This window comes from Chenopodium album, chromosome 26 (assembly GCF_948465745.1).
Source record: "Chenopodium album chromosome 26, dcCheAlbu1.1, whole genome shotgun sequence".
Taxonomy (NCBI): Eukaryota; Viridiplantae; Streptophyta; class Magnoliopsida; order Caryophyllales; family Amaranthaceae; genus Chenopodium; species Chenopodium album.
The window spans coordinates 6316734-6332144 of record NC_137859.1 but is presented as its reverse complement, the minus strand read 5'-3'; the positions used below and the strand labels follow the sequence as shown (position 1 = coordinate 6332144).

At 33.9% G+C, this 15411-nt stretch overlaps 1 protein-coding gene across 1 annotated transcript; it reads right to left on the bottom strand.

The window, feature by feature from the left end:
* Nucleotides 1-6432: 6432 nt before the first annotated feature.
* LOC145616709 (protein FAR1-RELATED SEQUENCE 6-like) lies at nucleotides 6433-10024 on the bottom strand. Its single transcript, XM_081671456.1, has 3 exons — nucleotides 8718-10024; nucleotides 6924-8157; nucleotides 6433-6828 (listed from the first exon to the last, which is right to left on the bottom strand). Exons 1-3 carry the CDS (start codon nucleotides 10022-10024, stop codon nucleotides 6691-6693), a joined length of 2679 nt encoding a protein of 892 aa, XP_081527582.1. The 3' UTR covers nucleotides 6433-6690.
* Nucleotides 10025-15411: the final 5387 nt, after the last annotated feature.

Below are 15411 nucleotides of genomic sequence, written 5' to 3'. Positions count from 1 at the left end.
TGACTAAAGGTGCATCTTTTAAGTGTTATTTAGTGTCATGGTGTGGAACATGAAATTGATTAATTATCCTTTAATGTAACAATTGTAACAATTATCCTTTAATTATCTTTTAACAATTGATTAATGGTGTAGATCATTTATTTTTTTGTAAATTTATTTATTTATCGATGTTAAATTTACGTTGGATATTTAAGTAAAAATTAACTAATATGTAAATAGTTGATAAATACGTTATATTAAATTCCAAATGTGCATCATATTTTTTTTAAATTCGAAAATTGCTTATTTTTGAAACATTCTAGAATAGTCTTTGAGAGGGAAGCTCTTTTCAAGCTTATGTGTGTTGTAGTACAATAAAGTGATCAATAACTGCCATAAACCATGCATCCTATTTGTGTTTCCAAAAAAATAGCCATCCTTGACCGTATGCTCACCACCATGTCAACAATCTAAAGAGATGCTATTGGAAATTCAACTATTACCTTCAACAACCCTCCTCAAGTAACTCCGGTGCCTGAAATGGATTTCAATGCCTTTCAGTTTTACAAACAAACCAATCTTAGGACAGAAAAGCTCAAAAGGGAAGAGTTTTGGAACCTCATCCTTCTTCCTAAATCCAATTTCGTACCAGGTGTTTCCATCAAAATGCAGCCTGTCAATGGCGAGGGTCCAATGGTCCCTGCACATATCCCAAGCATTTCAGATTGCAAACACTTACATACTCGATTTCCTGATTTATTAAGGTGGCATTTCTCAAATGAGCTCCCTCTCACCCAGCATATCTTACTTCCTTCCTACCTCATGCACCTTATTGATCCTGAGCCCATCTTAGACCTCGAACAGGAACCGTTTAACATCGCTACAGAAACTGAGACCTTGAAATTGTCAATGGCTTCTTATGCAGATGCACTTCAGGTTGTTAGGCTACCTAGCTTTCACAATGTTCTCCATTTGGAAATTTTTAGCCAACTTGCCGGTGATAGCTCCGACCATCATACCCTTGTAATCGACCCATTCAGTCCAAATTACATCCCTCAAATAGCTCACATATCATCAATACCACAGGGCACAATTCTTGTGTGCTGGAACGTAAGAGGTGTGGCAAGGCAATCATTCATTAAGAATTTTAAGGCAATCTATGAACTCCACATGCCTTCAATTGTCGTGCTGCTTGAGACCCGAAACACTGTTCCAAATTTAAGTGAGATTGTCAGCAAACTTCCCAGTAACTACTCATTCGTTCACTCTGTGATGGAATGTCATTCTGGTGGTGTCGCTGTCTTGTGGAGGTGGGAAAAGGTGTATTGTCACTCCCGATACATGGCGCCTGGTGAAGTCAAGATCATGGACATTATGATACAGGTAATTAATCCTTAAAGGTTATGCCATTATGTTAAAACATAGAAGCACTAGATGATTGTTTCAATTCAATTAATAGTTGATAGGTTTATTTATTCATCCCTATTAGTTTGTAAAATGATATTTATTTAAATTCTAAAAATTGTTTTGGTAATTTTGCTAGGGGTATCCTGAGAATTGGAGAAAAAGGCATTGAGTGCTAGTTGACCACTGATCAGTTCGATTCCAGCGAAGTGCGACTGTACCCTTTGGAAGTATTTGTCTAGTTATATTAGATATGGTTATGTGTTCCACCACTTGTCGTATTGTAGTGGATATTGTTATGGTCTTTTGTATGTTTTTAATTTGTCTTTTGTATGGTTTTAATTTTAGCTCTTCGAATATGTAATATCTTGTTATGCATTTGATGCGATCCTACGATTATGTATTATGTTGATGTTCGTCTTCTTGGGTGAGATTCCGAACCTAAATTATGTGTTTGTTTGGCGTATGGTTTTACTTAATTTAATTACAATTACATAATGAGAAAATGAGATGTATATCTATTTAATCGGTTGAAGAACTTATCCCTTACAAGTTAGTCAAAACAAAATTGGAATTGTGATACATAATTTTCAACTAAAAATATATAGCAATCCAAAAAAACAAATGGAAAAGAAATTTGACACAATGTTTCTCTCATTCCACATTAAACACTAAGTATGTAGGTCAGACAACCTCCCCAAGTTTTGATTCAATGTTTAATGAATAATGTAGTCAAAGTAATTTGAGTTGTTACCTATTTTGAATTACTTAACCAAGAACGTGAGTATGGTTACCTATTAACTGAACCAATTAAGTGAATAGGTGCACCAATTTTAGTGTACTTATGTTTATGTATTGAGTATTGACCACATGTTTTACTATGTATGAGCAATTGTCATGCATTTCTCTTGTGATTGCAAAAGGCATATGACAATATAACTTGACTATTGTGTAACCCCTTTTAATGTTAATTACTATTAATAAAATGTAAAGCCCTAGTTTAAGCACAGTTAATCGACGTTTCTAATATATAAATTACAATGCGTTTAACATCGTATATTTTTTTCCCGTTTTAACAAAGCATGTTCGTGTTTTATGTACTTTTTCAATCATAATTTTATATATATTTACAAATATTCTATATGTTATAGTAAATTCAATTTACAAATAAATAGTATGGACACTAATGAAAAAAACCCTAGATATAGGGGACTATTGTTTGCACTAAAAAACAAAAGAGGAGGAGCATATACAAGCATGTATGTGTACCATATTACATACTACTTGTTGGGAAAGGATAACCTACTAAATTAGGGTTTCCTCAGGCCTATGGTATAGGAGCCTACAGAAAGGTATGGTCATTTCATTGTATGAGAAAGTTGATGTTTAGGTTATCAATCCATAAAAAAGGAGGTATGTTATGATAATTGGACTGGATATGCATATGTGGGTGGATAACTAAGGCTCGATTTATGGGATATGAAGTGTGAGTTGTCAATTCAATTTCTCTCAATTTCAATCAAACGTTTGAAAGGAATGAGCTTAATAATAAGTATGTGTGTAGTACGGTGGGTATAGAGAATTGGGTTACATAAAATTGTATACTTAATTGTAGTGAGCTAATTTGGTACGATATGTATTCAAATGTTAGATCCTTTGAACTTTACTCTTTTAATGAAGAAATTATTAACAAATCATGTGATGAAATATTAAATGAAGTTGTGTTGAACCTTACTAAAACATTTCCTTAATCGATGTAGAGCCAACATTGACCAAATAATTTGACTAATTTCGCCAAATTAAGCTACTGACCAAATAAATTGACTAATTTCGCCAAATTAAGCTACAAATGTTTACTAATTTCGAAAGAAGTTTGCGCTTAAATAAATGACAATCAACTTCTCCAAATACAATGGCCTAATACCTTCACGTTATAAAATATTTAAGAATTAAAAATATATAGCTACAATTATCCATATGTGTAGGGTTTGTGAAAGGCGAAATTCAATCTGCTTATTTCATGTTAGATGTGTTGAGTTATACACTGCTATGTGTAGTTAGAGAACCCTTTTCAGAAGTAGGTTTCGTAGATTAACCAGTGGGCAACTCTTTTCACTTGTTATTGGTTTATTTAATTGTTTTTTTTTTTAATTTTAAAATGTAAAAAAACATGTTGCTTAATGTAATTTTATGTTATCTTTCTTATATGTTTTAATTGGATTTATCAAACCTTATAAATTTCATAAACTATAAATTTTACGCCAAAAGTTAATTAAAATCTTGTTAACATTTACCAAAAAAAATATAATAAAGAAATGTTACAAATTGAATTTTAAATACTGTTACAAATCTTGAAAGTCATATTTTGTATCATAAAACTGAATTTTAAAAAATGTTATAAATTTTCGTGACCAATTTGAAAAATACATATGAGCTTGGATAAACAAGCATGTTGTTACTTATATCGACTTCCGAAAGAGAAATTTAGCACAATACATAATTAACCAATTAAGCACACGATACATTTAGTGAATTCACAAATTATTTTTTAATGAATTTAGCACGTTACATAATTGATGAATATAATTATTGAATTCAGAAATATTTATAATTAATGACTTTATTGGCCAAAAATTACTACACTAATACAACAAGTTCTACTTTTGTGTCGTTTTTTATTTCATTAAGGACTTGATGACATTTTGTGAAATAATTTGGCGCCAAGCAAATTATTCATTTACTGGTACACATGGCGGGAGTGTGGCCTTTTCCCACGGCTATATAAGGGTGTGCAGCATGACAAGTCTCACAGCCAAAAAAGAAAAATTAATTACAAAACCTTAAGCCATAAACACATAAGCTTTAGCCAATATGAGAAACTGCAGAAAGGGTTCCTGATCCTCCAACAATTCCTCCAAACCAACGAGTGAGAAAGCCAGGAAGGTTCTTAATAAGTTTCAGCGAAACAGATCTTTGCTCATAAAGAGTCTGTGCAAGACTGCGGAGGCCTCGATTCAATTCCCCGACCACACGAATGAGGTGCCGTGTGTCAAGCCACTAGTAGAACTCTTCTCTACATCCCGTAGCCCTACTCCCCCCCCACCAGCTGCACAACCTACTACACGAGCCGATCCACCAGCTCCTCCGCAACTCCAACAAGCTTCACCAGCTGCTCCACAACTTCAACCAGCTCCACCAGCTGCTCCACAACATGCAGGCCCTAGTACTCCACCTTCGAACATTTCGGTGGCTAGAGATATGCTAGTTCCGGGTGCTCCAAACTTTACTGCACCTCCTTGTGGTAAACAAAACCCATTTTTAAGCCCTTTCATGCGTGAAGAGAAACCATCCACTAAACAACCCTTTGTTGAGGAGAATTTCTCCCTTGTCCCAGCTGACATCGATCTTGATGTAGCTGATCCACCTGTAACTATGGAGGGCAACACCAATTTCTCTGTGGTGGTGAGGAGCCTCCGTCCCGGTGATGTAGGTGTTGTATACAACATCCACACCAACGAGACTTTTGAAAACATCTATCGTGACTACGCTAACAAAATTGATGTTTTACCAAATGACATCAAGCTTATGATGTGGTCATCGGACCGTTCTATTGAACGATCCGACAAGCCTGAAGATGTTGGCCTTAAGAATAGCGATGTGATTTATGTTTTGGGCAAGGTAATTAAAAATTCAATGAATGAAATTCTACATTGTTTTACTAATATGTTTTGTGTCATAGTTATTGTAATATTAATTTGTTTTTTCATAGTTAATACACTAATAATAATGTGTTTTATGCAGCCTCATGTGCTCAACCTTTCAGCAAGAACCAAGGTTTTCTATATTACCGAAGTGGCAAGAGATCCAATTAAAGTTAAGGTTTCGGGTTCTTTGGATAATCGTTTGGTGATGATGTTTCATAAGTGGGCGGAGGCAGCAAAGGCGGATCCGGGAAAAGTTGTTTTCATGCATGAGAGGAAGTACTTGGCAACCGTGGAAACGGTTGGAGGTGCAAAAATCGAAAATGGCGATGAGATTGTGGCGTTTATCAACCCCACTTAGGATACTTTACTTGTTCTGTTCCTCCCCCCCCCCCCCCTCTTAAGAAGCATGTTACTGTGGAAGTGGTTTGGAAACTTCTTTTTGTTGCTCTTGTAGTACGTATGTATTGAATTAAGGCTAATTAGGCCATTGTATTCGGCGAATTAGACGAGAATGTTTATGTAAATTTGGGGGGGAGGATGTTTTGTTGGAAAGGCTATGTAAGCTAATGGATTGAGTAATCCATTTTGTTGTAAGAATTTGGGCTGGCCCAAAATTTTTACATTTTAATTTATAAAATTGTTGTTTTTAGTCCATCAAATACTTCAACTAAATAACCCACATTTAAGTAACCCACAATTAGAAATCGAGGCCCAAAATCAAATTCTATTGATGGAACTTTTGTATACTACACAATTATTGCTGAATAACCCAATTAAATATAAAGGCCCAAATTACAAATTATATAGATGGATCAAAATGTTTTATACTACACATTTAAATATGAGGCCCAATTATAGATACTGTTCATGGATCAAAAACCCAATAAAACATAAGGGCCAATAACAAATACTATTATTGGATCAAAGTATTCTAGTTCATTTAAGGACAGTGAATTAGGATGCTGATGTTTAAAGGTCCAAAATGTAACAATACAAGTTAGAGCTAATTCAAAATATTCAACTTCATATAATGACAGTGAATTAATGCTCAATAATCTTGTGCTTCCACTAAAATCTGAAGGGAAAAAAGGGATTACACCTTTTTAAATTTGGTACTTTTGGTGTAAGTAGTATTAATAATTGATCACCTGATGAATGTGTTACTTAAATTGTCGAATATGTTTTTAAAATACATAAAATCCTAATATCATTCTAATCAATTTAAGGACAATTTTTGAATAAAGGCGTTTGTCCATATAATATTTAATCAATTTACGTTGTTAATTTTACGGCGCAAACACAAATCATAGTATGTAAAATTGTTGACTACTTAACTAGCACAAAGTGAAAGGGTCAAAATAGGCTAAAGATTGTCTCATAAAACGGTCCTAAACACAAGCATATTGTAGCAGATTTAAAGATGGATCCATGCATTACAAACAAGTCAGTGCACCTCATTCATGTTTTACCAAAATGGCATGAAAAGATTGTCCAAAAGCAATGTACTACTTAAACACCAGCGGAAAAGAAAATTACTACACTCGGTTAAGGGTAGCAGTATGCCATTATCTTCCATCTTCCATGTGCATCATCAGAATTTTGATTATGTAGACCATCCAACGCAATTCCTTTGTAGCAGCAAATCGTCTTCTACTGCAGGGGTATCAATACATTGTTCTTCATCTGTAGCTGGGATGTCTTCTCTAGCATAGTAATCACAAATTGAGACCTTGCGTTTGACCTGCATAATAAAGCAATCGTAAAACCATAATTTAACTAAACAAACCAGTACACAAACAAACAGATATGCACTTTCGTATAGATGTTGACACTAACCGGGAATTTTTGAGGAACATCCTCAGCACTCGGCTTCTGTTTCTGTTTTTGTTTGTTGTAGCCTGTCTCAGAGAAAGGCTTGTACCTTGTACCCTTTGGCCTGCCCCTGGGTTTTTTCTTAATGATAGGATCCTTGACAGCTCCAGAGGTGTTATTGTTCACATTGTCAATTGGAGTGTCTCCGTGATTAGTCACTGATGGTGGAGTAACATCCGCAGTGGTAGGAGTTACCACAGTGTTTGAACCAATCTCCGATGGAGGCATGATTTTGCTGGGCATAGGAGGAGGTGGGTTTTGCTTTGCTTGATATGATACCCTTAGTTGTTTGATTTCATTGGAGAGCTGGATTAGCCTCTCCACAACTAGATCAACTGTAGGGTCATCAATGGTGGAGGCATCTTCACAAATAGATTCGAAGTGGGTCATCAATCGATTAAAACGTTGAACTTGCAGTGTCTCTGAAGGGTCATGGTACGTTACTTTGACTCGATTATGCTTCCTGACAATGTCCTTCCTCCACCTGTCCAATATGTACTTCTGTGGAATCTCAGAGACTAGGTTCAGGTCTAGTACACGGATGCTATGCTTGCAAAGAATTCCAAAAGTTTCGAACTTCCTGCAATCACACTCTACTTCCTTTGTTTTGGCGTTGTAGAGTACACTGTAGAATCTCCGCCTGCTGGTTAGTTTTTCCTCAGTCGAACCTTCAGGAATAATCCAAACCCGATCCTCCAAAATGTACTGAACAACATTGTCTTCCAGCACCCGCTCTTCCTTGGGGTAGACATACATCATACGTGAACATTCCTTCTGAACTTCCTGAAATTTGGTGTCCGTGTATATTTTCTGAAACAACTTCTCCACCTTGAACCCCGTAACGAGACGGCGAACATACTTAGAACACCTAGCATCTGCATCAGTTTCATCCGTTACACGCTTTGTCATGGCCCGATTGTACCTCACTGGGAACTCATGCAACTTGGTGCTTCTGTTGACATAACCGTCAAAAAAGCTATTAATGCTTTTAACGCGTTGCGTTGTTTTCATTCCGGCCCAAAAAAACTCTTTCATGAAGGCCGGAACCCACATATGCCTCTCCTTATAAAGATCAGATAACCAATCGTTATCCTCCAACTTATGTTCAATAATGAGGGAGTTCCACCTTGTCTCAAACTCATCAGTTGTTAGGCTCTCATATATAACAGCCTTCAAGGGGCTTTTGAAGTCTTCGTAGCTATAACAGGACACACAAACACATATAATATCGTGTCACTCAGGCGCAGTTAGATGTTATGTATACGATACAAATTGGTAAAACCTCATAAATATAAATAGAATATGTGTAGGTGCAGAGAGATTATTCACATAACATAGGCAATCCTAAGCAACTGTCAGTTATACTAACTTACTACCAAATCCAGAAAATAAGACATGATTGATCCATAGTGTTTTGGTTATAAAGATGGTCAACTATGAAGTCAAAGAAGGAGTGAATAATGATAACTACTCACATAAACAAATAAAATAAATCACACAGGATATGGCACCAAAACTCAAACAATACCCAAAAGAATTACTAACCTATACTAGGAAATGTATGCATTAAAGCACAAGTGATGGTACCAACAGCAGCAAGAAAGAGTAGAAGAATTATTACACATAAGCACAGCAAAGAATGCATTAATTCTATTGATTCAAACAAGATTGGTAACAAGAGCAATAACAGCATCAATCCAGAAGATTAATTAAACACATAGTAGGAGTTAAACATAGACCAAGCAGATTGATACTTACCCATCACACTTCCCGAGCTTCTCTGGAATTTTCCTCATTATATGCCATATGCACCACCTGTGCCGAGCTGATGGCATCTCAATGGTCAGTGCCTTGCGAATTGCAGCAGCTTGATCAGTTAAAATCGCATTAGGTGGCTTATTACTAAGGCAAGCTAACCACTGCCTAATGAACCAACAATAAGTGTCCGTATCTTCATGTGACATTAACGCACAACCCAACAAAATAGATTGCCCATGATGATTAACACCAACCACATTTACAAAAGGCAACTTATACTCATTTGTGAGATAAGTGGCATCCATGCACACAACATCACCAAAGTACTCATACGCTGCCCTACTGCGAGCATCTACCCACATCACATCTTTCATACGGCCATCCATATCTAACCGGTGGGTATGGTAGAAATTAGAGTTATCGGCTTGCATCTTAGCAAAATACTCCATCATAGCTGCAAAATCACCCCCTGCCATATTCAACCTCGCCTTCCTTTCTTTGTAGACCTCGTGTTGTAAATCCTTCACCGTAGGCATATTGATTTGCCCATCACCCTTATCCAAGCCTAAGCATCCATGAATCTGGGAAATTGGGACCCCCCTTTCAAAAAAGTGTAACAGCTTCCTTCTCACATTGGTTGTGCATTGCTTCATACGATATTTTTTCACCAACTTGGCTTTACTAGGAGATACCGTGTGGACATGTTCAAGAATAACTTTTCTCAATACCCAAAGGCCCTCCTCATTCACACTGGCATAGATCTTCGCACCGCAATCACATTTCTTTGATGTCCTTTTACAACGAGAAAGTTCATCCTCCCCAATTACTCCATCTACCGAGCCACCAGTCCCACCCACTTCCATACACTTAGCCCTCTTCCTTGCATCCCTTCTAGCCCTAGTATCTGGGTGACCCCAACATTCACACCTCCAAGTGGTCCCACGCCTCACCTTATCCTTCTTTGAGGTATATCCTTGAGCCCTCGTGACCCCAAATCCTTTTTGCTCAGCATATTGTTTATAATAAGACTCCACTTCTAGCATTGACTTAAATACCATTCCAACTTTAGGACTTTCAACAGAAGAGTAGACAAAAACCTTATTAGTTGACACAATTGTTTCAACAGTTTGTATGGTCTTGATTGGAGATAACATTAAGCTATGAACTCCATCTTCAGATGGCCCTCCTTCTTCATGTGGACCTTCCTCACAACCTACATCAGGTACAAGGTTGTCTGATATGGGACCAGTCAATGTTTCATGACCTTCCTCCTCCATAATGTCACTAAAATCAATATTACCCTCCATTTGTAATTCCTATTGACAATATATGGCAGACAATAATATGAACTCATATATGGATTTAAAGCAAGTTAATTGAGAAATCTAATAATCATAAGCAAAGGACATTGGCATCTTTTAACTCCATATACTAAAAAACTAAAAATACATGTTCAATCTCATTATAACCATTAGCATATTTTAGCTGTTTTTAACACCTAATTGGATGCATAACACAAATATCAAATGCTATAAATCATTGTCATATTCCTGGCATTTTAAATTCCATAAGCATGTTACTTCCACAAACGTGCAATTTCAGGCACATTGATAATCACGCATAAACCCCCAGATCCAACAATATGTACAAACTACAGAATTATTAATACAAACACAATTTCGACTGCAACTATAAATTGTAATTTCAATTTCCAGAAAAAACAAAAAACATAATTTCACTACGAACATTTCAAGATGCTCACACTTGAAATTAGGCAAAAGACAATTAACATATCTTCACACCTACCAACTAATACGAAGATGTGAACAACATTATCCAAACGAAATTAACCATACTAATCGCTACGAATTCTCTAACAAAATGGGAACAAAGTGAATAGCATTACCTGTAATGGGCACCGACAGAACGCAACAGTGGCTTGGAGGTTTTCTTACAGGTTCATCTTCGACTCTACCATCCTGGGAATGATTCAGATCTGAATAATGGAGTGGTACCTGATGTTCTAAGGTTTTCGATTTTTTCGATTTAACTGGGATTTACATTTGGGCGTTTTTGGGATAGACGACGTTACTAACTTCAACATTTTATCCGTTACATTGTTCCGTCACGTATCCGTACTCATCTTTATTATATTATTTTTGCTGACAATGTGGGGCCCATAAAAATGGCTGATTTACACAATTTGGTCGATCAGCCTGATCGACCTGGGCGCCCTCGAGAATATATACCCAAAGGTAAACACTCTTTCTGCTCTTATTTTCGGAAGTAATAATAGAAATTAAAACGTAAAAGTCAACAACAAGTAAATACAAACTCTTTGGCATTAAAGACTTTACAAGGCTTTAGTGAGTTCTTGATGAGTTGATGAAACCTCATGTATACGTATACTACTCCATTTGTTTTTAAAGGTTAAAACTATATACATACTACACTTAATTAAAATACCAAGTAGTATTTGGTTTAGTATGGTTAGGTTATCATCTCACAATTATAAGATTGGGGATCAGTCTTCGGCTCTCCGCGTATTATAGAGGTATCTTTTAGAGAGAGAGAGAGTTTCCTTACTTTTCCCGGATCGAGGTGACCTGGCTTGTTAGAGATTATGGCGGTCCAGTAGGGCACCTTCTTCATACTTAAAAAAAATAAACAAAAATATAATCAAATTAAAGATATGGAGTATATGGCAATAAGCTCAAAAATCTAATACTCTATAATTTGGACTAAATATTTCTGATATGTTCTTCTTTAACAAAAAAAAATGTAATATAACAAGTAATCTAATCTAATATATATATATATATAAAGGGGAGTTTTTTCTAGAGTTTTTAGAGAGCCACATAGGATCTAATTTTCTCAGCGTGCCATGTAGGATTATAAATCTTAGTAGTAACCAATTAAATAAGAGATTATTAATTTCTTTTAGAATTAAGTAATTCAAATGTCATGCAAGCAAAATTGGCGAATGAGATTTTTAAGTTTAAATTAATTAAATATTAAGTATTATCCTTTAATATTAGGAATTTTATCTAAATATATAACAATTTTTAGCTCATAAAAAAAAAATCAAACAAAGCGTGCATCGCACGGGCTTCATCTAGTGAGAATAATATTAATGTAACGAGACAGAACAAATTAAAAGATTAATCAATTTATTCTTCATCGTATTACCAGTTTATGTGTAACCTTTCTGTTCTCCAATGGACAAATTAAAACTGTAGAATGAATAGGTAAGATGTTGTGGATTTGCAATTTGTTGTACAAATGAATATGTAAGTTGATTTATGTATATCTAAATTCACATGATTCATAACTTCCCCCATTAATTCTTGTAAATGCATAGAAGCAAGATTTATTCTTGTGATTCATATATTTTGGGATATGATATATATTGTCATATAATATAAATAGTTAAAATCAGTTTATATGAATGTGACAAGATAATGTACCTCTATAAGATCTTGAAACTACAACCACATGTGATAGTCACGTCAAAGTACATGCAATATAATGCAAATTATTCATACAGTATCAATTTTTAACAAGTTGATTGCTGCTAGTTGTTATGTTGGTGGAATATTGGAATAACTATATGTGAATGAACTAATTTATGATTAATTGTAGCTAAAAATGCATACTCTTTTCCTTTATTTGGAAATTAGAGTTTGACAAAACATGTTGAGAACTATTTATTTTCACATGAAAAGTATAGTACTTACTAAATACAAGTATGTCCTTTTTTAAAAAAAAAAAAAAAAAAAAATTTGAAAACAATGTTTAGATTAAAAAAAAATGTTCATAAAATATCTTAAAGCCATGAGGCCCATGACTTAAGATTAATAGATAATATATTTTCATTGTTTTTTTTTTTGGGCTAAAATAGAAGTAATTATGATACGCTATAATTAAAGTTTAGTCATTGATGTTATATGTTGATGATTTCACTATAATTATGACTTGCCAAATCAAAAGCTAGGCTTCTTAACCGAATGAGCTTGATATACAATTTTTTCAAAGCCAATTTGTTCACTTCAAGAATGAGTTTTGATTGGCCGAGCATCTTAATGAGTGATTTTCAAGTGTATATATAGGCTCAAGTGTACATATACCTTATCGTCTATTGATATATCTTATAATTGTCAAACGAGATCATTATGAAATACGAAATAGTGTTATACGAGTACAACTTTTATTGTCAATATTAATGTTGTTGAACTCCACTCTCCTTGAACTTGCATGATTTATTTCAAAAATCATAAATAAACTTGTAAGCCAATAATGCTTCATCGAGAATCAAGAATATTGGCTCGTTTACACAATTACAGCCAGTATCCTGATTCCCAAATAGGAATTTCATAAAATAGTTACGTATGTTACAATTATCTCCTAAGTACGAGTACATATTTGATATTACTAGGTATATAGTATATTAATGCTGATACTTTACAAGTCATCACAAAGCTAAAAGTGACTCTAGCATAATATAAGTCAACTTTGCTGATACTGCCGCATTATGCATAAATGACTTGGCAATGCATGTAATTGAAGCCTCCATTAGCATTTAACTTCTTGTAAAATTAAAGTTAATTCATTAACTAGGAATCATATAATAAATAATCTCTTTCACATTGGTATATGATACGAGTATGATTTAGCCTTTAAAAGTAAAAAGCTTCTTGATTTAAGGTTAATTTAATTCAAACTGGCTTAAGTCAAAAGTAAAAAGCTTGTAGACAAAAAAATGTTGCACAACTCGATCACCCCAATCAAAATTGGCTACTTAATTGCGAATTGATCCATGATTAGCTCTATCTATCGCTTTTTTTCTATCTCGCCCACAATTTCACTGGTAATTCATATAGAGGATCTCTTAGTTTCCGATGTTTTAGTGTTCTAAAAGACTTCAAAGAGAGGAAAAGCATTTCACAAGAAACAAAATTATAATTTTAAGATACCTTGCTCAATATGTAGGCATCACTTTTGTACAAATTTGGTAGAGTATGAAGAAGAATATGCTATGTAAATGAACCAAAGATCCAATGGACAACAATTACCATAAGAATTGCCGCTAGTTGGGGTATTGCCATCAATGTCCCACCCCATGCCTTATATTTAATATTCCAATTTAATTTTCAACTTTAAAAAAAATAAAAATACAAATAAAAAAAAGGACTTCACTACTATCACTTTACAAAAATACACACACATTGAATATATACAAATAAAATAAAATGAAGAAAAATCAATACTCGTATTGCTTAGTTGTAGTCTTGTAGAAGCAGTGTTGTAGTAGTTGTCAATCAGCTTGATTTATGGAGTAATTTGATTCATTAATCAAAAAATAAATAAAATTAGTTAGTTAGATATGATCTCAAAGACTATTCAAAAGCAAATACCAAAATTATTTGATTTCTTATAATTAGCACCAAAACAAAATATTTGTTCCATAGTCAATTATGTCACCTTGTATCTATATGATAAATTGATATGTACGTATATTTCAATATAGCACATTGTTGCTAGATTTTTTTTTTTTTTTATTAAATTTCAACTTCATTATGTACCAATTGATCAAAGAAGAAAAAGACGGCTTTTATAATCAAATCAAAGTACTAAATACATACTTATATGTTAGTTTTTCCTTGTTTTTTTCTTAATATAAGACAACTTTAGAGTCATGATTAAAGATTGTGGTATTCACTTTAGAGTCATGATTAAAGATTGTGGTATTCTTCATTGTTTACAACTTTTCGAAATGTTGAAAAATCTGAACATTAAAACTTAAAAGTTAAAGAAAAAAAGAACTTAATTTAGTAATTGTAAAAGAAGTTTAATTGTCGTTCTCCAAAATTAGCTGGAAAATTGATTCAATTTTTTGGTCAACCTTTTTACGAGTACAATATTCTCAATCATGCATTCATGCGCCAACTAGAGGGTATATATAATCTCAAATAAGAGAGAAACTTTTTTTTTTCTTAGCATTCAAATGTAACAAAGTTAATTCTATCAAAAGTATATTATACATTTATACTGCATATTTTATGAATCATGATAATTTTAGGTAAATCAAAATAGACTCCCCAGTCCCCACTACCTTGCCCCTTTATTTATTACCGGGGATACAATGGGAAATTTCACATTAAAAATAAAATTAAAAAAAAAAAAAAAAAAAAAAAAAAAAAAAAAAAAAGAAGAAGAAGAAGAATAAAAAAGAAAGAAAAAAGAGGAAACAATATGAACATTGTTAGTTATAAACCGTCTTACATAGTTAAAACCTCAATCGAAGTCTAACAAAGTCAAGCACAAAATTATGACATATAAGTATACAACGACGGAAATAGTTGATTAGTCGGAATTATTTTTGTCAATTTTTTTCCTTAAATGATACATTGATACATGATACTTAATTCTCATGTACTTTACTAAAGCTTTGAAAGGAGTTTAATGTCACAACTCAAAAGACATTTTCACAAAGCGGTCCTAAGGCAACAAGATCATTATATAATATGCGGACATAAAAGTAACAACACTAACATATTCTCACTAGCCTGCCGACACAGTAGACTAATCATTTCACATCATATAGTAATAAACTCTGGTTTAATTAGTCAATTATTAGAACACTAATTATTAGTAACAACACATAACACATGATTAGAAGAGAGAGGAAACCAAG